This window comes from Periplaneta americana, chromosome 11 (genome assembly GCF_040183065.1).
Source record: "Periplaneta americana isolate PAMFEO1 chromosome 11, P.americana_PAMFEO1_priV1, whole genome shotgun sequence".
NCBI lineage: Eukaryota > Metazoa > Arthropoda > Insecta > Blattodea > Blattidae > Periplaneta > Periplaneta americana.
Genome location: NC_091127.1, coordinates 119,454,476 through 119,477,073, shown reverse-complemented (window position 1 = coordinate 119,477,073; position 22,598 = coordinate 119,454,476). Strand labels below are relative to the sequence as shown.

At 36.1% G+C, this 22,598-nt stretch overlaps 1 protein-coding gene across 2 annotated transcripts in view; it reads right to left on the bottom strand.

Annotated features, from left to right (window-relative positions):
* Positions 1-22,598, bottom strand: part of LOC138709287 (ras-related and estrogen-regulated growth inhibitor) — a 343,718-nt gene that overhangs the window by 32,915 nt on the left and 288,205 nt on the right. For both annotated transcript variants that reach the window (XM_069839947.1, XM_069839948.1), the window contains one exon: positions 16,185-16,321. In XM_069839947.1, the coding sequence (XP_069696048.1) occupies positions 16,185-16,321 (137 nt within the window). The remainder of the gene's footprint in view (positions 1-16,184; positions 16,322-22,598) is intronic.

Sequence of the window (22,598 nt, the reverse complement as noted above, 5' to 3'; positions counted from 1 at the left end):
AATTGCACGGAATTCGCATTTTTCTTAATCGCGTAACTTACAAATGATACGACTAGAAAAAAGTTGCAATTAATATTTACACACCACATGACATTTACACGGTACAACTTCGTTATTACTACACATCCAACAACCATCTTTTATAGTTCTTGCTCAGTTGTTCAGTGTCTGTTATGAAGACGAATAAAAATAGGTTACATGAAGGAAGGGTACCAAAATTTTGATTGAGAGAATGTATTTCAAATGTTTATTTTTTTAGTTGGTTATTTTACGACGCTTTATCAACAGCTTAGGTTATTTAGCGTCTGAATGAGATGAAGGTGATAATGCCGGTGAAATGAGTCCGGGGTCCAACACCGAAAGTTACCCAACATTTGCTCATATTGGGTTGAGGGAAAACCCCAGAAAAAACCTCAACCAAGTAACTTGCCCCGACCGGGAATCGAACCCGGGCCACCTGGTTTCGCGGCTAGACAGGTGTGGACTTTCAAATGTTGATCACAGATAAGTTAAGTACGAGTTGCATGTAAAAGACCAAGAATTTTATAAAAAAAATTATACAAATGACAGGAAAAATTTCGACTATCTGTTGTGACAATTGTCATACCCATTACAAAGACACATGAATGAGAAAGTTCAATTCGCAAAAACAACATATTGTGTGGCTTCAACTTGTGTTTTACGTTCACAGAAGGCAGTAAAGACAATAAATACGTGAGTTATACTTTACTTTTCGGTTATAAAATATAGTTTATTGCACTTTGACTGGATGTCAGTGATACTACACATCCACAAATTATTGTGTGTGTGTGTGTGTGTGTGTGTGTGTATTTCACGGTCCACACCTGTGGAGTAACGGTTAGCGCGTCTGGCCGCGAGCCAGGTGGCCCGGGTTCGATTCCCGGTCGGGGCAAGTTACCTGGTTGAGGTTTTTCCGGGGTTTCACTCAACACAATATGAGCAAATGCTGGGTAACTTTCGGTGTTGGACCCCGGACTCATTTTACCGGCATTATCACCTTCACCTCATTCAGACGCTAAATAACCTAAGCTGTTGATAAAGCGTCGTAAAATAACCGAATGAAATAAATATATTTCACAGATTAGTAAAGGCGCCAAAGTGATTACCCTCAAACAATTATTATTATCTGTCTCTTGAGTGTGCTATTATCTTTTGAATGAAAGTATATCTCTGGGAGATTTTGACACTGTGTGTTAGGGAGATATCGACATGTGTTAAATTCTCCATGATTTCGTTTGTGGTCCTTCTAGGGGGGGCCGTATCTCTCAACCATTTTTTTTTTGGTCTTAGTAGAGTTCGCAATCCTTCATAGAGCTTTTTAGTGCCACTTTGTTCGTCTATCTGATTTCTCTCTCTGTGTCTGTCTGCATGTATTAAAGTACTCATCTCCCATTCAACCAATTTTAATTAAACTTTATATTTTAATTTTAATTGATATCGGACAAAATATAGGAATAGCTACAACTCTCGATACAAACATGGAAGATCAATTAGTTTGGCATATCCTTAGCCTCGACTCTAAAGGATATCTGAATTAACAATTAATGACGTAAGAGAAATGACATCCTGACATATTGAAGGATAACATGTTGGAGTACGATCTCTTTCTAGCTGAAAATTGAAGTGAAATTCGTGTTGAAGAAGACATTAGGGGAAGGTCTCCCAGTACCGGACACTTAAACCTTTCCAACAATTGTGGAAAGTTTAAGTAACTGGTTACAATAATAGTACAGCAAATATGATCAACTGACTGTTACTCTGACAATCACCATGAATTTAATGACCTACATTTAAGACAAATTACATAAACAATTAAAGTTAAACAACCTTGATATTACAGTACAGCAAAAAATGGATCCCAGTATCGGACATACAGTGAACACCATTTTTCATACAATTTAAAACAAATACAGGCAGTTGAAAAGAAGAAATCATTAGCATGAAAGTATTTTCAATCGAAAGTGGACATTTTTGATAACACAAAAATTCTTTGCCACACTAGGCTGAAGACACTGATTATGCGGGAGAATTATTGGTTTTACGGATAATGATCACATACAAAACAATCAATGTTATCTGAATCGGCACAGTCCAAATGCACCGAATCTGCACATAAAGTTCACCGTACACAGGATTCACCACTTGCTTCCGAACAGATGATGCATTTTGTTTTATCTTATATTAAAGTCGATAGTTCTCTTTTATGGTTCCATTTTCTTTGCCAGATTTGCACTGTACTAATTGAATTCCCTGGTTTTAGTTCCTTAACTATGTCTCCTAAGGTACTTTCAAGAACAGAGCCATGAACAGCTACCTTTCTGTTAGTGATCCCTTCTTCCATAACTTTCTGCAATGAACATTTCATATTATCTTCCCATTTCCCTCTCTTATTATTTTTCACGTTAGAACAAAGGTCTTGAAATAAGAAATAAAAACTCCATTGAGTACAAGTTTACACTTGTAATCGATTGAAATGCAGGACAAATATCAGTTAGATTACGTCGTCGTCTTCGATCAAAGATTCTTAATTAAAATAGAACATTTACGTGGATGTGCTCCGACGAAAATTGATTCATTTTATTGAATAATTTGAGAGCAAAGGAACTACATCAATTACCCAAATAAAAGTGAATTCAACTTTATTTGGAACAAAACACAAAATGGAGGATTATAATAATATAACAACATAATATTTTATGGCATTGATTTATTAGCTTGAACAAGAAGAAAAAGTAAATCTGAACAAGAGAATTTCGAGAAATTTTTCAGCATACCGGTACACATTTTTATGCAATGTGCGAAGTTATGCGTAAACATTTTTTCCCTGTGTTTTGCGATTTATTTAGCATGCATGGAATTGCAGATATCAAGATCAGAGTATTCGGAAAGGAATTGCCTGACGTTCGTCTTACAGTTAGAAAAAATAACGGAAAAACCTAATCAATGAATCAGCCAAAGAGAATTCGAACGCAACTCTGGCTGCACGGGAAAACGAGCTATCCCCTTAGCTACGCTGATGTCTAATAAGGAATTAAGTAACCAATGTAAAATTAACAGATGAGATAATAATACAAATTTAAAAAACGACGGATGATCGCATTCGAGAATTAAATATTCACTTTTAGGCATTTCGGAAAGGGACATAACGAAGAACCAAGAAAAAATTCCTTGAAATTAATTTAGCCGTCAAAACTTTTAACGAAAATTCCAACATATCTAAAAGATTTAATCACTGTAGATAATAATTTAATGGCAGCACCAAGAATAATAATTACTTCTTTATATCACCATTATTGAAATTTACCCTACGTAACATTTTAGGCTTTTTTAGGCCACTCCTGAATTTCATTTATTAATCAAATATTTTTTAATAAGAAATGAAATAGCTAGAGTAATTTTTTATATTTACTACCCTATTAGGTGGTTTACCCCCGTTTGTAGGATTTTCATCAAAATTAATCTTTGTTTAATAGGCCTACATAATTGTTCAAAGAGTTTCCTCATAAAAAAGTCAGCAGTACGCCAGACCGCTACCTGAGACAACAAAGAAGAACACATTGACAAATAATAATAATTTAATAAAGTCTTCAGTGCATTTACTCTAGACGAAGTTGATACAAGGACTAACATACCCAAAATATTTTGTGTTCAAATTATTTTTTTAGCGTCTTTGTCTGAGAAAAAGGATATCATTTCTGGAATTCATTGTAAAAATATTAAGGAAGCGTGTAATGCATACCATTAAAGTTGGTGAACTACCGTTATAAGTTTTGTTATGAGTTTAGGCAAAGAGGGAACAGTGTATTTACGTGTAACGATGAAGAAATTGCAGAGACTTGTTTTCATCGAGTTTTCTCAAAGTTCATAAAGTTCTCCGAAACATCTTAATATTGCCAAAAGTTTAACAAGTATGAACTTTAATGTGAAAACTGAGTTTACCATATACGCTGCCTTATATTTGAATTGCAGATGGAAAATCGAATAATGTATGATATGTATGAAAAGTTTGCAAAACTACTCGCATTTTTTAAATTATGTGTTCTCCGCTAGGAACCAAGTAGTAGAGTTTCCGGAAAGAAATCCAGTGAAGTTCGATGCCCCACAGTGGAGTAGAACTTATCTAGTTTCCATGTGGTCTGATGTGTGAGTATATTTGGTCTTCTGTGTGTCCTAAGACATGGCTTTATGCCATGCCGACTGCATGTGTGAAGAGTGTCTTATTTCGGTTCATATTCTTATGAGTTTGAGGCATATTTCTTGTGGGTTTAGATTAATGGTAAATTTTATTTTTCTTATGATGAAGGAGGAGTGGAACAGAGAAAAATTCTCTCCGGCACCGGAATTTGATCACTTTGGGCCATATTCATAGACATTCCGGTAGATGATCAGGGAACTAACGTTTTTCATATTCATAAACCAGTGTCTGCGATATGATATGATATGATATGATATGATATGATATGATATGATATGATATGATATGATATGATATGATATGATATGATATGATATGATATGATATGATATGATATGATATGATATGATATGATATGATATGATATGATATGATATGATATGATATGAATCCTGTACAAGTAATCAGTCGATAACCGGGGCTAGTTTAGCACGCTCGTAGCGCGGGCTAGCGAAATATCTATGCATAGCACCCTTAGTGATTTAAGACGGCGCTTACTTCGTCAGATCCCGGCCACTTAGTCACTCATAACGAATGCACCTCTGCACATGAATGGTTATTGTGCCATTGTCATACATCTATGACGCACTGCATGATGGTAGGCCACTAGAGGGAACCCAAGAGGTGGAACTTAAACTGAGAGGATTCGACCAGACATCGGGATGGGAATCCGGTGTGGCTTAGTGAATAGAGCGTCAGCACGTATAGCTGAAAACCCGGGTTCAAATCCCGGTGCCGGAGAGAATTTTTATATGTTCCACTCATCCTTCATCATATGATGACGCAGAATTTCTGCACGGAAATAGGCCTATCATATGTACTTTGGCACATCGTAATAATATATTAATTTTGCTTGTTGTTTTCCACGATGATAATGCTGTTAAATATTTTCTTAAATACAGCCGCCAAGGTTGTCTAGTGGCTAGAGAGCTAGACTTCCGATCCTGTGCACGCGGAATCGATCCCCGCTCTCCCCCGCCTTTGGTCCAGGTAACATAGGGGTTTTCTCCGGGAGCTCCGGTTCCCCTGTGGCATCCCAGCAAATCTCCATCATCAAATCGATCTGAGTAACGTAGCCGGTACAGCGCTGGCCTTCTGTGCTCGAGGTTGGGGGTTCGATCCCGGCCCAGGTCGATGGTCAGAACCTCATTAACATGTTAGTAACGTTAATTAATATACTTCAAGTACATCTATTATATGAGCCGTTCAGAGCAAAAGCGGTGTAAGTCAAAATTGTGTAATGAGGTTTAAAGTAAAAATTCTGTAAAATACAGCGCAAAGTAGCAATTAATATGTCCTTCTTGCTATCCACTGACTACTAATAGTTTAAATAAATTGAATATTAATTGCTACTTTGAGCTGTATTTTACAGAAAGTTTACTTTAATCCTCACTACCCATTTTTGACTTACACCACTTCTGCTCTGAACGGCTCATGTATTATCAGACAGTGCATCTTACTTGACGATATGTGTCATAGGAAAAACAATATTGTTTGTGTGCATCGGTCCCTATCCTGTGCAAGATTAATCCAGTCTCTATCATCATATCCTGCACTAAGGTTTACAAGTGTCATTTGTAAGGTCTGAATAGAAAGATAAAATATAATTTTCCTTATGTTTTAATAATTTTCGTGGAAAAATCATAAATACCTACGGCTTGTTGATATCTCGATATGGGGAAAGAAAAGAAGTCTGCTGCAGATGTTGAATAAACTCTCCCACGTATTTTTCAACACACGTAGGCAATTAATTTTCGTCACGTGGATTGAAACGTGGTAATAAAGATCATCTTGAGTGATGTATACTTGAGCAAACGAATCGCGTAAATGTTTACGCATCTGAATTTTTTGAATAGGCCCTTAATACGAGCAACTTGTGACAACTTTCAACTCGTTATCTTCCATTTTAAACAGTTCCTCTTCTTTCACGAATACATTTGTACGAAACTGTTTTATATAGGGTCGTTTAGGGACATCTCGATACGCTAAGGAAAAAAATTAATTTTGGGACCAATTTATGAACATCTTATTCCAATTTTTTTCATAATATCTATAGACATGTTTCCCGTACATTTCACATATCTTATACCAATGTCATAATTTTATCTCACTGTAGGCCTATTAAAAAAAACACAAATTGGTGCCGAAGTGTCGACTTTTTCCCATAATGGGGGAGTATGACAAACATTGGAAGCACTTTAAAAACGCAACATTTGCAACACAAGTTTTACTCCTGATATAATGTAGTAAATATTTTATAATACTCTTACTCTCGTTGGTCACATGTTAATTTTTTTATCGATGCCATTTTCCACACATGCCTTGTGAAATCATTTTTGGCATTCTCCATCACATTAAACACAAAGTTCTCTAGCACTGCCATGATAGTAATAACCACTAAACTTGGCATAAGGTTTTTTTTGGATTGTCTAGATTGTTTGATGAACTAGCTCCCTCTCTAAACACGCCGAGAATTAGATAGATTCCTTCTGTGTGAAAGCCTAACTTATTTCTGTTGTTTAGTCTACTTCAGCTGCTTCCTGTAGTTTTCAGATGTTATTATGTTAAGAGTCTTGCTCTCTCGCACGAGAGGAAAACAAATCGGCGGTGAATAATGGTGATTTAGGCCTACAGCTCCGAACAAATTATATTATTAATGTTGAAAATTATATCCTCCTTCCTGGAAGCAAAAACCTGATCGCTGTAGAAATCCTGAAACATCATCTGCAACTTATTTGTGATTTCACTCCAGCACTTGCCTGATTTAATTCTTCAGATCTTCAAAAGTGTGTAGATTGTTCACCTACACTTTCTGTTTTAAGTTCTCTCACTGATATAAATTAAAAGTATATAAATACAGGGAACGAGCTGGCCAACGTCCGCGACATTCAAACACGTTTCTCTAGTGCTTCTAATGACAGTGTTTGTATATGCATTGGTGTTATCCTCCTGGAAGTAAGCATACCGGTTTTCATCTTGAATCGATATTACAAAATAATAATAATAATAATAATAATAATAATAATAATAATAATAATAATAGGCTAATAATAATAATAATAATAATAATAATAATAATAATAATAATAATAATACAGATTTGAAAAGCTCGTGTTTACTTTTATTATGTCACTGACAATATGTTTAGATCCAACTTTGTACTTTGGGCGTGGTAAGCGAGTACAACTGGAAAGTGAATGAAAATTGTTTCACATCCTTAGTAGTTATGTAACAACGTGTAAAATAATGATTATGGAATAAAATTAATTACACCACTAGAGAGCTTTTCATTTACCCTTAAATTTACGTACAGGGTTGTGTTGTCTACCGAGTTTTTGGCATTTAACGATGTTATGCGCCAGTGTCACATTTTTCTCTAGCGCAGGATCGTAAATAAACGCTACTCAACGTTACAATAAAATCGATAAGGCGATTTCGAACTAACTCTACTGCTGACTAAAAATTGTACACTTGACGTGAATAAGGAACTAAGTGTGGTATCTCCAAAAATTGTATTTTCACTGCAATAAAAATATGTAACTACTCCTACAACATAAATAAAAGTTAAAGTCCACGCTCTTTCCTTTATCGTTTTATTATGTGTTAATATATGGCAAAACGTGTATGAAACAATAGCGTTAACGTAAATTATGACTATTCTTCGATCCATAATGTCTGACAGGAGATGTAAACAATGCCGGCAGAGGAGGAGAAAAGTATAATTGAGGACCGTTTTTGCAAAACTTACTAACTGAAAAAACTAAATTTTACAGGAGAGACAAAACACTGTAGTAAGCAAATTTTGCTGTAACTCTTACTTATAGCAGAAAGCAAGTTTTGAAAAAACGATCACACTGTGGCACACTATAATGAAGAGAAATAATCTAATTTTACTAAGATACCTTTTACTTCATGTAGAGACCTGCCTTATCTTAACGAATCCATCAAAATCTCAAATTTGCAAATTTTGCAGTTAGCCAGTTTTGCAAAAACTGGTCCTCAATTGCTATTCGACCAAAGGCAGAGGTCTCTTTCTATCTTGACTTGAAATTGGGCGGTCTGAAGCGTTCAACCCCTGCCCAACGTCACGTTAAGCATGGAATGATAATTCTGCCATGGTTGAATAACAATTATACTTCTCTCCTCCTCTGCTAGCAATGTTTACTTCTCCTGCCAAACATTATGGAACGAAGTATAGTGTTTGCAACCTAACTATTAGAGATAGAACAAAACTAACTGCCGCTCTCCCTCGCTGTGTTTGTTGCATTTGTCTTTCGAGTCTCATCTCGTCATTCTCCTGCTCGTCGAGTCTCGCACATCATTCTCGAAATAACATTTGGTCGGAGTGGAAAGACTTTGTAACTTTGAATAACATACATCATTGAAATAAATAACATTATAAATGTTTGAATGTGGCAAAAATACAAAACAGAACAGTATCTTAGTTATCAAAATGTTCTGGTTCTATTATATGATACAGTGAAACCTGTTCAAATCGGAACCTGAATAATCCGGAATCCTGTCTATTTCGGAACAATTTATTGGTCCCGGCGAAATTTGTATGTATTATGTGTAATTTTTCCTGAATAAAAAGGAAACTGTCCAACGCGGAAACGGAAACTGTCTGCTACTGTTCAGAACGGAAACAATATTTTGGACACACACTATATTTTGTAACTATATTTTGAAATAGCGTATAATTTTAAGGAATATACGAAATATGTAGGTCACTAAGATAAAAACAAGTTTTCTTTGCAAAATTGTAGAGGGTACGAGGGTGTGTTGGCCTGTCGGTCATAAATTTTATTACCCTGTTGATTAGGCAGACGAGTCCCTTCAATGCTTCCCACCAGTATACTGTCGTAACTAAACAGAGCATAAGTGTAGTGATTTCCTGGTAAAAAAAAAGTTGCGTAAAATGTGGCATTAACATTAAGTGGTGAAGTAAAAGTTATCGAGATAAAGGAAAATTAGAAACAAAGTCTATGTGAAATAATATTGAAGTATAGTTGTGGAAAACTCAGGTGTGACACTTTAAAAAATAAAGATCATAATGAGTGAGTGGCGTGCGGCCAATATTGGTGACACAAAAGGAGCCAGAAAGCAACTGTTTATGTGCAAATAAATGAACTGTTGTGGGAGTGGGTTCTTCATGACCTTTCAAAGAACAAGCCAATTTCTGGATCTGTTCTGCAAAGCAAGCTATTGAACTGGGAAAGAAATTAAATAAACCAGAATTCAAGGCTTCTAATAGATGGCTCCTAGTCAAATTAATTAATAATGTGCAGTGATGTGCAGTACAGTATTAGAGTATAGTGTTAGATATTAAATAGAATGAGATTAGTAAACTTTAGTAATGTTTAATGACTAATGAGTGAGTTACGATAATATTTATACACAAAATGAGATTTTAATCAAGATGATTCACCAACGTAATAAGCGACAGAAAGCTGATTTAATGTGATGAGTAGAGCAGTGTAAAGGGAGCAGTTGTTCGACACACCGGCAACAGGGCAAGGGTTGTAAATTCACCTTGTGTACCCGCAGAGGTCTGACTCTGCGGTACACAGGATAGCTGCAAGCAGTAGGTACAGCGTAGTAAAGCAAACGTCAGTACTGAAGGAACATAAGAACAGTTCGGTTCTAGTGCTACGATGTCTAAGGCGGAGCAAATTCGTTCGGCAAAGTTTAAGAGACTTAATTCCGAATATGGTGATATTTTTGTTAATTGATTCAAGCATAAAACAAATTGGAATACATTGAATCGAATTATGGGTTTATACCTGATTGTATAACAGCTTTGGAAAAGTCTGTTACAAAACTGGTTGATCAGATTTCCCTACTGCGAAATATCTGGAAGAAAGTGACTCAAGTAGACGATAAAATTGGTAAAATAATATCTGCGAAAATAACAAATAAGTTGAAAAAATGGTGGATATTATAAACTCTGAAAGATTAGTGACAGTATTTCTGGAGATAAGGATTCCTTTGAAGAACTAACAGAAGTTGAAAAAAAAAATGTTTTACAGGATTTTACGTATGCCCCAGTTGTCTCAACAGACGTAGAAAGAAGCCTCTCCACATATAAGGCCATGCTATCAGATAGACGAAAATCGTTTTCTGCTAATAACTTACAAATGTCATTTGTTGTGCATTGTAACAATATTTGGAAGAAATCTGATAACGTATAACATGTGCATTAATAAATCACACTCATTGTAAAGAAAAGGAAAAACAAAAAACTATTTTTCAAGTGCTTTTGCGAATAGAATAACATGAACCCGTTACAAATAAACAGTGATTTTGTTTGCGTTCGGTATGAAATCATACATGTATACAGTATATTATTTGTTTAGGATGAAATGGTTAATTAGTTTTGTAATTTTGAAATCTTACTAAAGTATCTGTAGGAAATTAATTGTAGAAACGTTAGAGAACTGTGTCATTTCTATTGTGTCGTCTGTACGTCAACACATCGTGTACATGACCGTCGCTTGTACACAGGGAACACGCCGAGTAACGTCGGAAACCTTGCTATGATGCCATTCTGTCTGTCATGTGCTCCGTCTGCACCGCTCTAGTGATGAGTGTTAAATGGAATATTTTGTACTTCTTGCAGTTTGCGGCATGCTATTTTGTTTTTCATGTATATGAATGACAAAATATTCCATTTTAATGTCACACCTGAATAATACGGAAACCTGTCCACAACGGAAAAAAAATTAGGGCCAATCACTTCCGTCTTGAACAGGTTTTACTATATTACCTATGGTTATATAAAAAGAAAAAAATCAATTCTCAAATAAATTTGCATTTCTAAGAAATATAAAACATAACGTTAATATCTTTTTACTTGAGCTTGCACACTTGATCTTAAACATATGAAAAGAAAATTCCTAGCCTTGTAATAAGGGCCTAGTAATTAAATAAACACTGGGGAACGGACTATTATACATTGAAAGGTAGAGATGTTTCAAATAAGCTACTTGATTGTTTATACATACATAACAGTTGCCAAAGTAGATAACAGTTCAGTCAGATATAAACAACTGTGGCGATTCAAGGCTACTTGACGTTCGGGTCTTCGGGAGTAATCAATCTCGACGTCTCGAACACTCACAAGCAGTATTTATGTTAATGTCGTTCAGGTTTTCGGCTTTGCGGGCGCTGTTTTGGTTTCTCGATCGCTGTTCATCTCTACTAACTACCCAGTACTGCTAGAATGGTATGAAGTAAACTGACCTTTTCCTTGCAATGGTGTAACGCACTATAGAAGGAAGAATGGACGCAAACGACATGGGCGAGTAGCATAAGCCTTTAAAACTATGATTATGCCAAGTATTACAATAAAGTTATCGAAATTATTAACAAATTGGATTCTGCTTCAATCAAGATCGTACAATCCCTTAGTTTCAGACAACTTATTAGCAAATCTGACGTTCATTCAAATGAGCTTTGAAGACCTGCCAAAAACAATCACCCTATTGGAAACAGTAGGTCTGGAGATATCTGAAGCTCTACAGTTGCTAGATACAGTAACGCAATTAATCAAACACCAGATACCTCTGTCACTAAACGTGTGAAGCAAAATGGAATTCAGTTTTAAGGATTCATAGAGGTACAAATATGGAAATAGTGCTATCTACGACCTGAGACGTGTTACATTCTAGCGGAAGCCTTCCAAAGTACTATGTACTGATATTCTCTTTCACGGGAATATGTCAGTTTGCAGTCAGAAGCTGAACTGTTGAAATGTTTATTCTTTTGCGTTTTAGAGAAAACTGAAAACTTTGGCGGTAAGTTCTTTTCTTGCATATAGGCCTACATTGTTATTCCTCAATGTTAGAAATATTATTGCTATATAACCTTAAATACAAATAATCTACGTTTATAGCAATGTATGTTTAATTGATTTCGTTTTTAAATGATGTTTTTTGAGATTATGACTTACAACATCAGTGTGCCACAATTTATTAATATGAAATACTACTATTATTAGTATTCAATCTTTATATCTCTGTTTTCTGTTTCTTTGGCATCTGTAGGAGGAGGAAAACCCTCACCTTCCAACAAACTTAGAAATCAGTGGAATGAAAAGGCAATGCAAGAAGCCATAAAACAAATTCGAGAAAAGACGTGAGACACGATTCACCTGAATTCAGTTGGGAAAACACCTTCTAATGAAGATGCTAAATGCTTGTTCTGTGTTTTCTTAGTAGAGGCCATTTTGACTTTGCAATTTTGTTAATCTTGTAACTTGTTAATAGTATTTCATTTTTGTACCTCCATTTTTATGAAGGAATTATGTTAGATTTTGAGATTTTTTTTTTAAATTTTGTAACACCTTACGAACTTCTAAGCCCATTCACAGTGACATGCAACAATAAACAGGACGATGCTTAGTTTCAGTATTCAAAACATTATGTAGGTTCCAAAATGAAAAAAAAAAATGGTATATCATATTTGTAACACTTCCTTTAGATTTTCATTTGTGTTATATATAATTTGCATTGCAACACTACTACCACGATATAATAATTCAGAAAGAAAAAAAACAGTAATATATTATCTGTGGATAAGCTTCGGGGCTTACTACCGAGTTGTCTTGGTGTTGGTGACTGACGTTTCGACCGCTGTGTTATGGTACTCCCCCTCGATACTACTATATATATATATATATATATATATATATATATATATATATATATATATATACGAGCTCACAGACTATTTCCTTATCCAAATGCTCTGAAGATGACCACAACACAGTGGTCGAAAAACGTCAGCCACCAACACCAAGACAACGCGGTAGAAGCCCCGAAGCTTATCCACATACCATGTAAACCAGCCGCGGAAGCCTACGCGAACAAGTAATATATTGTCTTTGATTGTAATTTTCTTTTTATTTGTTCTTTCTTGTAAATCTTATTTTCAGAGTTCTCATCCACAGAAACAAGTTTAGATTAATCCAATAGTAATAAATATTACATGTTGTGCATTGGAAGCTGAATTTTTCCATTGTGTATATATATGTATACACAGAGTGGAAGTGAAATAACCCTGCAGATTGAAAGGGGCGATAGGGTACACTTAAATGTATAGAAAACCTATATTACGTTTTGTGATTAAATTCACGGATCATTAGAAAATTAAGTTGGAAGTTTTAGCAGTCCGGCAATATTGCCGCTAACACAGTAATCTTTCTTCTAATAATAAAGATTTAAGAGGTCAACGAAGTCAGGTCTGTCTCTGTACGCGAGCTTTGTTCTCGCGAAGACATTGCAATCTGTTCGCAACATTCAGTGCCTTGAAATTAGTGGTTTTTAAATTAAATTTACACGAAAATCATACACGCTATTGAAATATGCCAGAGGGATAAATGATTCTTTATTAGATTTTCTATCGATATGGACAAAAATCACAATCCTACTCCCAATAGTTACCTAATATGAGGGTGTTAAACATTTGGGGAAAAAAACTTTTTTTCTGAGAAAACTATGAACTTTCCACCAATATGGTATGACACTACTATTACTTGCAACATGAGCTATTCGTTCTGAAAATCTGCAGAATTTTTTCACTTCCATCCTGTATTTTAAGTGAATTATATTATAGGGGGTGTAGTTCATTTCAGGAAAATATATTCTCTCCTCCCCCCCCCGTCTCTATCTGCCCAACGAATTCTTCTCCGTCCCCTCCGAATTCGACGCAGCGATGCATTCTGTTCCTCCCCTCTAAAGGAAACACAGACCGTTACATCCTAGAATTCTAGAGAGAGCTAATATATCCCACAGGTACGCCTACTTCTTCCGCCAGCTTGCAAAATGTCAGCCAATGAGGGATCGGAAAGTCTGGAAATGACACTTAGATCCTTATTTACTTCAAGTCTTCAATTATCCACCAGATGCATACTTTCGAGATTAATTAACCGTGCGTACGGAATTCAATTCTGTGAGCAATAACTGTTCAGTGTCTCCCAGAATGCGAAGTAGCCTATAATGAGAAAACGAAAAACACAATGATCGCAAAAATAGGGGATATTTTGTCAATAAAGCAAAAATACAAAATTTAAAGCTATCACAACATTACATTGAGTAATTCATAATAATTCATAATGGTATTTTTCTTTCTATATTATAAGTAAAGCTGAGACATGTAGGACTGCAGGACAATATCAAGTTAACTGTATTGCGATGTTTGTCGAAGGTAAATAGGTAAATAGTTTGAAGAGGAGGGGGAGTGGTTGCGTACAGGCATGCGACTCAGGCAACAGAACACATTTACGCTGTATTTTTTTATTTTAGTAGGTTATTTTACGACGCTTTATCAACATCTAAGGTTATTTAGCGTCTGAATGAGATGAAAGTGATAATGCCGGTGAAATGAGTCCGGGGTCCAACACCGAAAGTTACCCAGCATTTGCTCATATTGGGTTGAGGGAAAACCCCTGAAAAAGCCTCAACCAGGTAACTTGCCCCGACCGGGAATCGAACCCGGGCCACCTGGTTTCGCAGCCAGACGCGCTGACCGTTACTCCACAGGTGTGGACTTTACGCTGTATAGTGAACAGATCTCCAGGGTTGTATTATCTACCTTATGTAACGTATAATATTTATAATGGCAGAATCATCAAGTATATGAATAGTAAACAGGTTGATGGAGGAATTAGACACATAACATTTCGCAGTAAGTGGGGTAAATATTCTATGAAATTTATGTAGCACAGAAATTAAAGGTAAAAGGAGTAAATTCGTAACACGACATTTTAACACGAAAAACATAAAGCACTGATGACAGTTTCAACTGAGGAAGAAGGACATGAATCGCATTTAAGTTTGAATTAAATGTGTACCACACAGAAAGAATTTTTTCACGATTTATGTAAAACGATGGTATGTGTCAACATACTAATAAATAACGTTGAAAATACACACTTTAGAAGCTTCATGCGGAAATACGTGAAAAGGAAACTCCCTATTCAATCAACTTTACAGAAATACTATACACCGAAATGCTATTATAATGTTATAGCCTATCTCGCATACGACTAAGTATAGGAGATAGTAAAATATGTATTTCATTAATGAAAGCACAGACGCCGCTGGACAATTTGTTCCAAAAGTCGTTACGGACATTCTTCCACCACACAAACCCAATAAAACTTTTTATTAACCTCTGAAATTCTTGAGAAAGTGGATCATTTAAATATAATCAAAGTTTTGAAACTAAATAAAAAATGATAATGTATAGTTATTTTAATCACGGATGCTAGCTTATATGTTAAAAGTTGGTAAGGAACTTAAATTACTTTAGCCGAAAGTTACCCTAGCCCATGGACTACATCAAATAGTCGAAGAAGTTCGCTCCTGCTACAGTGATGTGAACAGTTTCATATCAAATGTCAAAGAAATATGTTTAAGTCACCAGGATAGGTTAATAAATTCAGTGAAATACCTCCTGGAGCCCCTCTACCGCCGCAACCCGTTGTAATGAGATGGTGGACATGGCTGGATGCTGCAGTCTATTTTGCTACACATTATAAAAGAGTTGAAGACGTAATCAAAACGTAGGTAGTGTTTACTGAAACAGACTCGAAAATGCAGTAATGATGACATGACCTGAGCTCCAGTTTATTTGTCATGTGAGTATACACCTTATTCTCTGTTGATTACTCTGTAGGACAGCGTACAGAGTCTGTACACTGACCTTCCCCGCTCTCTCTACTTGTTATGCTATAGTTTGGGTGCACGTAACTTAACGACAAACGTCCTAGATGTCTCAGCTTTAATTATAAGTAAACAAATTCGGGATCTCTTCAGAAGCGCAACTAATATCTAAAACCCTTATTCAGCTATCTGCACTTGGATACACCATAATCAAATCAACTGAGACCGTTAAATATTATAAAAATAAACGTTCAAGCACTAAACATATCTAAGAGTTAAGACACACATATATAATAACTCACGTGGGGTTGTCCCGCAGTATCGAGGATCTCGAAGAACACCATCTCATTGTCTATGACTGTGTGGAATGTGTATACTTTCTCCAGGTTTGGGTCGTACTCTCCAATATAGCGACGTGTGATGAACCGCACCACCAGAGCTGGAAATGAAACAAAAACTGTATCATGAGTCATGACTGATTCATTCATTAACTTTAAGAGGACCGGATCTGGGATGGATTCTTGCACTAAGTTCTTTAGGCCCCTTATATGCCTTATATGCAATGATTATATACGTCGGACGGCCCGGGTGCATTTGTGAACCCGAAGCTGACAGGTGGAACATCATTCCTGGACCATACATATAAGGATTTTTTAACTGCAGAGGTTATATTAGCGTCGCCGGATGTGCCGGAATTTTGTCCCTCAAGAGTTCTTTTACATGCTAGTAAATCTATTGACATGAGCCTGTCGCATTTAAGCACACTTAAATGCCATCGATATGGCCCGGGATCGAACCCGCAACCTTGGGCATAGAAGGCCAGCGCTATACCAACTCGCCAACCAGGTCGACCTACATATAAGGTCCTATCACCTACTGACGATCTTGAACCTAGAGTCTAACACAATTGTTTAACTCCCAAAGTTGGATTACGTATTCTACGTGATAACGCGCAGAAATATTTTCTTTTCAAGTTTAAACATTTCTCATATCACGAATCCAATCACATACGCTAAATTTTACAATCCCTATCTTTTGTAAATAATGAGGAGTACAGATGTTTAAAACATTTTACATCGTGATTTAATATTTAAATGTTTCTTCTCTCGAATTGTGTACACATTTCATTCAAGTCAGTTCGACCTTCTTGTGTTGTCGATAGCGGCGGATGATCCAGTAAGCTCGGCCTTCCTGTGTTGTCGATAGCAGCGGATGATCCAGTCAGCTCGGCATTCTTGTGTTGTCGATAGCGGCGGATGATCCAGTCAGCTCGGCCTTCTTGTGTTGTCGATAGCAGCGGATGATCCAGTCAGCTCGGGCCTTCTTGTGTTGTCGATAGCGGCAGATGACCCAGTCAGCTCGAAACTTCTGAACAGGGAATCATTACTACGATCCCTGACATGCTGCGAGTATGAAGTAGACAAAGTAACATTACATATTTCTCCAAGCGATTTAGTTTCACTCGTCATTCTCATTCGATTTGTCGTTTATTAACATTAACATTATATGATAGGTCTATATTCTGGTTCGCAATATAAATTTAGAGTGGCCTCCTATAGATTTACTTGCTAGATACTTCATTAAGTTTAGAATTTGAATAGGTTCTATTTTAATGACATGGTTGTACTGTGCAGTGTTAGTCAATGTAACAACTAATTCACAGACCCCGTGCGAGAAAGGACTCTGGTTCCAATCACGAAATATGGGGTATATATTTCAGTAATAAAACGTTTCTACCTGTATCTCACTTCTAAGGAAAATTGTCATGTTTATAATGTACTTCTAATTTCAGTTTACATAAACAATATTTTGTATTTATTTCGTAAAGAACATAGGTTGGTCAGTTACCGAGAATCGTTGTTGAGTGTGATTTTTGCAACAAGACAATAAAAAGAAAATTATGATGCAGTCTACGATGTGTAGGCCTACTTAGAAATAGAGACTTTGGGGACAAGAAGAGGCTTGCTTCATAAACATTTTCTGATATCGCTAATGTTGATAGAATCATGATACGCAGAACTGTACGAGTAGTCTAAACAAACACAATGCTCCTACTTCACTTCTGACAAAAAATAAACGGCGACACTGGATACTAACAGGAAAGAAGTTACATTACACTGAAGGTAATCTGCAGTATTCGCCCAAAAAGGAGGACAATTTTTTTACTTGGTTATTTAACGACACTGTATCTGGTTGAGTAGAAGAGAAGGTCTTAAGGCCTTAACTCTGCCAGGTAAAATGAAATAAATGATTATTATCATTATTATTATTGTTATTATTATTATTATTATTATTATCATCATCATCATCATCAATTATTAGGTTATTTAGCTTCAATGAAATTAGTGACAGGGAGATGGTATTTGGCGAGATGAGTTCGAGGATTCGCCATAGATTATCTGACATTCGCCTTACGGTTTGGGAAAACATCGGGATAAACCCAGATAGGTAATCAGCCCAAGCGGCAATCAAACCTACACCTGAGCGCAACCCCGGATCAGCAGACAAACGCGCTACCGTCTGACCTGCGTCGATGGTTAAGACAAAATTATTATATAAATTTCTCTCATAAGCTCCCTCAAGAACTCAGTGTAAATTAGAATTATGTAAGGTGATGTCACTAATATCCTGACGCGAAGACGAACATTTCGAGTAATTATCATGAAATGGTTGAATAATATTGCTAACGTATTAATGCTAACCCAATGTGACTGGCCTTTACTCCCAGAGTTGCGTCACACGTTACGCAGATGGTATTTTACCCCCAAGGGTATATGCACTGTCCGTTACGTTTCACGAGCGATGTGAGGGTCGTAATGGAACGTCGCATTATTGGCTCATTGCGTCGCTTGAATTGCATCTGTGTTTACTGAAGTGTCTTTAATTTGTGCTTAATACATTATCTAAATCTGGTATTATACTAGAATCAGCTTATTCTAATTGCCTCTTTAGTCTCTGTTTATAACGTTCGTAATTGTTTTAATACCTCGGGAATTTACTTATCCCTTTAAGGTCTCTGATTTCTCGTAAACTACAAGTTTAGAGACTAATTTTCTGTCAGAATTAATTAACAAGTCAGTCAGAAGGTAAGACAACAGTTTGATCAATACGTCTACTTAAAGTTAATTCATTATCAGTAGGAGGAATCGCTTCATTTTAATTTATTGTTTTCAAGAATAATTCTTATATAATAGTTTTCAATACAAATTATATTCCATGCTAACTTTTAAATCCTTCTCGTAATTTATTGTGCTTATATTTTATCATATTATTATATATTTTGTGGCGTACTAGTCCATAATTGTTCTATTTCTCCACAGATACGATATATGTAATACAACCCATTATACCTTTGCGGGCCCAAAGAACTTTTATAGGCCCTAGGGCCAAAAAATATGTCCTTTGTTTACTTATACTTATACACCGTGTCCCGCTTAGAGGGATCGAGAAATAAGTGCTAATTTAAAGCATAAATAATGCATCTTGATTACACAACTTTTAACAGTGTATCACTTCGGAATATGTGTGATAAGACTTTCTTGTGTTAAATTCTAACGCACCTTGTTCACATGTTTCGACCTTTTATGGTTCGTCCTCAGAACTGGTCGTTGTTGGTCTTGGCGCCTCTTGTTTTGTTTTCTGTGAGGGTGTGTTCGTGTGGTGTAATGTAGAGTCAAAGAGTGTGTGTGTGTGTGTGTTCTAAAATTGAGTTGTGTGTTGAGAATTTCGTTGGGGTGTGTTTTCGTGTGTCTGTATATTTCATATTGTTCTAGTGTGTTTAGTTTCTGGCTTTTTGGTTGGATGTGCAGTATTTCCATGGCTGTGTTGATGTCTCTGTGGGTGTGGTTAGGATTTGTGATGTGTTCTGCATAACAAAATTACAAAACACCTCCACATATGCACACACACTCTTTGACTCTACATTACACCACACGAACACACCCTCACAGGAAACAAAACAAGAGGTGCCAAAACCAACAACGACCAGTTCTGAGGATGACCCATAAAAGATCGAAATATGTAAACAAGGTACGTTAGAATTCAACACAAGAAAGTCTTATCATACATATTCCGAAATATAAATAATGGTTTTATAACATAACTTTTTGTATAACTTGATGTAAAAACTCTCCGAGTTTCGGCGAATGGTCAGTGCAACTCGATGTGTGCGCCTCGAACTACCCTGAAGACATCCAAAAGGTACTCAACCTTCTGCCAAGTGTTCCATAACATTTGTGGAGTGATTAGCGCAGCTGCATTTATAATGCGTTGTCTCAGTTTTCTCGAAGTGTCAACTGTATCACGTTGGTACACAACACGTCACAAAGCCCCAGAGGAAGGTCAATGGGCGTCAAGTTGCTTGATCTACGTAGGTGGCCAGGCAAGGGTTCTCCTCTTCGGATCAACGTATTGGGAAAGTTTGCATTCAAGAAGCCACGCACTGCTCCACAGTAATGGGGTGGAGCCCCATGTTGCTGAAAACCCGATTCTGGGACGACTGTCGCCTCCCTGTAACTGTTGCCTCGATGAAGAAAAATGGTCCAATGACGGAATATTCTACTGAATGCCGCCAGGCTTGTTTCCACGATAAATGTTAGTGCGCATGCGCATGAACATTCAACTGTTTTTAAACCATTGGTGCATAAATTTGGACAGTTTCTGCATCTTGTCAGATGTAAATCAAAACTATATTTTCATCTGATTTAAATAGTTAGCATTTATTTCTCGATCCGTATAAGCGGGACAGCGTGTATTTATTTAATTGGCAACAATTTATCTTCAGTTTGTTTGGCTTTAACAACAACTCCAGAAGGAATTTCCGTTTCAACTACAGATCCCGACATCATTTCCAACACAACAGAACATTGTTTATTAAATTCAAAGACTGGCAACTGAACAACTAAGAAATAATAGCATCATACATGACCTCACTCAAGAATAATTTTTATTCTACGTATTATTTTTTTTCTAGTATACACAGTCCATAAATACCAATACAAAACACGCTAAACAAGACATAGAAACACAAAGCGAATTTCTAACTTAAGACTCTAATCAAAATGTTTTAATTTGTTAATTACGGACTAGTCCGCCACAAAAAAATGTATATGAACCTTTGGCGAAATTTAAAGTTTAAACCTCGGGTCACTTGCACCCTCGGGCTAGAGGCCCTCGGCAGCAACCCCGTAGTCCTAGCTATAAAAATCTTCATTTCGCCTTTTATAGGCTACATAATATTACGTTGTATGGTTTATATTTTGTTTTGCTGTACTATATTACAGGTTAAGTAAAGAAAGTAAACTTGCGAATTCTAAATGAGGCAGTAGAGCAAGTGAATAGTTTCAAATATTTGGGGTGTACTATAAACAGTAACATGAGCTGCTGCCAAGAAGTCAAAAGGAGAATAGCAATGGCAAAAGAAGCTTTTAATAGAAAAAGGAGCATCTTCTGTGAACTTCTGGAGAAAGAACTAAGAAAGAGACTAGTTAAATGCTTTGTGTGGAGTGTAGCATTGTATGGGGCAGAAACATGGACATTACAACGAAGTGAAGAGAAACGACTAGAAGCATTTGAAATGTGGATATGGGAATGAGGAGCGTGTGAAATGGACAGACAGAATAAGAAACGAAGCTGTGTTGGAAAGAGTGGATGAAGAAAGAAAGATGCTGAAACTGATCAGAAAGAGGAAAAGGAATTTGTCGGGTCACTGGCTGAGAAGAAACTGCCTTTTCAAGGATGCACTGGAAGAAATGGTGAACGGGAGAAGACTTCGGGGTAGAAGAAGATATCAGATAAGAGACGACCTTATGGTCCTCATATGGGTCATATGAAGAGACAAAGAAGAAGGCAGAAAATAGGAAAGACTGGAGAATACTGGGTTTTGCAGTGAAAGACCTGCCCTTGGGCAGAACACTATGAGTGAATGTTGCACATTATTTTATTGCTCTGTTATGCGATATATCATATATTATTCTGTTTGTATTTTGTGTAATGTTACATAATATAATATAAATTACTTTATATACTATAGTGGTATTTAGTATAATTTATTATATTTAAGTTCTGTCAGAAAGGAATTATAATATAGTAGTTTGGTGATGTAAGGCCTACTGTTGGTAAATCATGTTCGTGTGATGAAAGTGTGTTTAGAAGATCTAGGATATGGAGGCCAGTTACGAAGTTGTGGAATTGAAATTGATGTTGGGAAATTTAAAACACTGTCTAGTTAATTAATATAGATATAGGTAGACGTTTATAGTAAAGACGTAAATCTTAGAAAATGATGTATGGAAGTTCTGAATGATATTAGTGAGAGTAGTTACAATTTTTAGATAGTTTATTATGGAGTGTTGTTTGAGGTGAAGAAACGGTTGATAAAACTAAGTGAACTTGAAACTCATGTCAAGATTTAGCAAGATTATTATAATAATGTGTATTAGGAAGAAGTGGATCTCAATAAATAAAACCGTGTGTAGTGTTAAATAGGAAATGTTAGTATAGTGATTTTAACTTGCATAGGCAGGTAAAATTTATTTATGATATTTTGAAAGAGTAATAATTATCAATAGAATATACCGAGTAAGATGGGACATATATGTAATGTTAGTAAGAATAGAATGCTGGTAGGAACGTAAGTAAAGTGTGGAACTAATAGATGATAGATATTTATGACCAATAAGGAGAAATTGAATGTTTTGGGAGTTAAGTTAATAGCG